The sequence below is a fragment of the Oratosquilla oratoria genome, chromosome 19 (genome assembly GCF_046742065.1).
Source record: "Oratosquilla oratoria isolate Oo_2021 chromosome 19, ASM4674206v1, whole genome shotgun sequence".
In the NCBI taxonomy this organism is placed as follows: domain Eukaryota; kingdom Metazoa; phylum Arthropoda; class Malacostraca; order Stomatopoda; family Squillidae; genus Oratosquilla; species Oratosquilla oratoria.
Window position 1 is genome coordinate 57,151,165 of NC_134795.1, and position 3,241 is coordinate 57,154,405.

The 3,241-nt window shown below is 39.8% G+C and overlaps 1 protein-coding gene across 1 annotated transcript in view; it reads right to left on the reverse strand.

Moving 5' to 3' along the window:
- Positions 1-221: 221 nt before the first annotated feature.
- LOC143035914 (uncharacterized) overlaps positions 222-3,241 on the reverse strand; it is a 4,210-nt gene continuing 1,190 nt past the window's right edge. The window contains exon 2 of the mRNA XM_076203119.1: positions 222-3,241. This exon is cut by the window's right edge and continues 94 nt beyond it. Coding sequence (XP_076059234.1) covers positions 1,444-3,120 — 1,677 coding nt within the window. The 5' untranslated portion in view covers positions 3,121-3,241 and the 3' untranslated portion in view covers positions 222-1,443.

Sequence of the window (3,241 nt, forward strand, 5' to 3'; positions counted from 1 at the left end):
CTCATCCTCCACACTAGTAATTCCCTTTTATAGTCAAAGATTACTCATGACCTATTCCACTTTTCACCAGTATATAGGGAAGTTCATTATCTATTTATGTATATATCATTATCTTTGCTGCATACTACATTATTTCCATCAGTTAGAAAGTCATCCATTCAATTTTCAATTTATATCTTATTCCAAATTGTCATTGTAAATGGGGATAGAGAAAGATGATGGATAATTATATCTATATCTATATTGAGTAAAACTAACAGTACATAGCTTAATGTTTACATTTACTTCTACTCATCAGACTCATGCATGTCCTTATATATATGAGGTAAGTACTCAATGTCTCCACTACTAAGTTGAGTTGCTCTGTCTCCACATCAACAGTCATTGCATTACATTCAATATAAGCTAAAAGCACCATTGGATAATTCACATTGCACATACAGATTCTACAAGACAAATTCACATTACATAATAATCATATAGCCTCTATAACATGGTTCTGCTTCCCTGAATGCTTCAATTACCTAGATCCCTACTGATCCCTTCAATGGGTCTCAATCCCTACAAATCGTGAATTTACATACCTCTAATATCCTTTGCTCTACCCTCCTGCGTGCCTGTTTACTAATCCCATTTTATTTTTACCACTCCCATTACACATATGCCCTTGTCTGACCCCTCAGACGTACTACCTCCATTTCACACCACACGCAGGAGAGAACAGTACAGGGCCTCTTTCAAATTTGCTACCATAACAATTCCAATAATATTCCCATCCACCTGCGTATGTTGTCAACATTGTAAAATGTAAGTCATACATTGGTCATATGCCAAAATGAATTACAATAAGTACTTCTATGAATTCTTACATTACTAGAGCACTATAATCTCACAAGCATAAGCATATCTTCAGATACATTAAATTTTGAAACACTTTGATTTAGAACCCAATTCTGTGCCTACACAAACAGAAATTGTGAAGTCAGCACACAGAAATAGAGAATGTAATAAACACCAGGGGTGACTATGGATCATTGCGCTGGGCATTAATAAGTTCCTTCCTGCTACCATTGAAATCAGGGGATATCTCTAATTTCATCTCCACGCTTTCATCTTTCACAGGCTTAAGTTCCTTTCCCTCATCAAATATATCACCTAGACCCATATCTTCATCATTAGTTTCCTTATTCCTTGCCATGGCTCTGGTCACTACACAAGCTGGGTAAATTCTTTGAATGCTTCCATTATCCACACTCTCCACATCACTCTCCTTACTCGCATTTACTTCACCTCCGCTCAGAGAATTCCTACTCCCTGCGACCAGGGTCTCTTCTCCATTTCCATAGTCACTTCGGACCTCTTTCCGAATTCCAATATCCAAGACATCTCCTTCACTCTGTACGTCGATACTCCCATCCTTCATATTCTTGAGGGGTTTAGCAATCATTCTTCTTCTGGGACCACCTTATCTCCAGCTAAATCATTGCCTAACAACATCTCCACGCCATTTATAGGGAGTTTTTCACTAACTCCTACTCTCACTTTGCCACTAACATATACAGTATCTATCTCTACATAATGCAATGGGACATTTATTCTTGCAAACAAATCTCTCACTCTAGCCTCCTCGCCAGTATATGAACTTTCGGTCCACTCCAGTGTCTCTCTGAGGACTAGGCTTTGGTTTGATCCAGTACCCCTTAGGATTTTTATTTGTTTCTTTGATCCTCCAGGTAAAGATATTGTCCCCTCTGTTATGAATGGTTGGAAACTGCCAAAACTCATCTCCTTCCTCCTAGGCTCCACACCTAAGCTCACTTGTGGTTCCTCCCATGCCACAGTCAATCCAGTAGACTTGGGCACTTTTCTACACTGATACTGCACATGACCACTTTCTCCGCACCCATAACACTTTACATGTGACCTTTCCTGCCTGTTCATATAACCATTAAAATTATGCTGTCTCATAGGACTATACTGGGGTGGGCTCCTAGGTTTACTTCTCTCTTGATACTGCGGAACATAATGAGGTTGTGATCTCTGGGGATTGTAATAGTCCTGTCTAAAATCAAAGTGGCCTGCTCTTTGGTTATTCCTTCCATAAGCATGTCCCACATTCCTTATTACACCTTGCTTATGGCTCACCCGCTCTGTACACATCTTCCGCATAACAGTCAACTGATCAGCTAACTTTGCTGCATCCGTCACATTCTTAATCGGATTCCTACAGATTTCATATTTGATATCGGGAGGCACTATCTCCATAAAGTGCTCCAACAATATCAACTGTTTCAATTCCTCAAAGTCTTCTACTTCCTCCGATTTACACCATCGATCAAATCTCATGCTACTCTCCCTGGCCAAATCACCACATGTCTGTCCATCTTTCTTCTTCATATTTCTGAATCTCCTCCTATATACTTCAGGTGCCATCTCTACTGTCCTGAGCACAGCCTCCTTCACCCTACAGTATTTAACTGAATCCTCTATTGATAAACATACAAAGGCCTTCCTCGCCTTTCCTTTCAACTTTGTTTGCACCAACATTGCCCAATCTGCTTTCTCCCATTTTCTGATGGTGGCGAGTTTTTCGAACTGGAAGAAGAAGTCTTCTGCCTCTTCTTCTACAAATTCAGGTAACTGACTAACTCTATCATCTCTTCCACCTCCTGCATTTCTTCCTCCTTGTGCGCCCATGACTTCTATTTCTTTTAGTCTTATTTCTTTATCTGCTCGAATTTTTTCTATCTCAAGTTGCATTTGCAATTTATATCTATCCGACTCTACATTGCCAATTAACTGCCCTTCCTCTTTCTCTAACTCATTCCCACTACTTCTACCAATAACTTCCTTCCCAATTAAGGCTGCTATGATTTCTTTCTGTACGTCACCCTTGAGAGTGCCTAATACAGTAATTCCATACTCCTCCACTAACTGGTGCAATTCCCATACCCTAAGCTGGTACAGGTCATGTATATTGGGATTACTCATGAATTGCTCCACATTCTTATTCCTGGGTTTTCTACTTAAATCACCACTTTGTTCATGCATTTCCACTTCGTCACCGTGGTCACTATTTGTTTCTGTTTCACTTAATATTGTATCCTCGTATGCACTCATGATTATTATTTCACTTGAAAGGTTTCACTTTTCAACGTACCTCTGTCCTTGGGAGTTTACTCTGGAGTTCCTATGTGGGAATCTTACTGGTTCCTTGTTCTTGGCCTTTGTTCCAATGTGC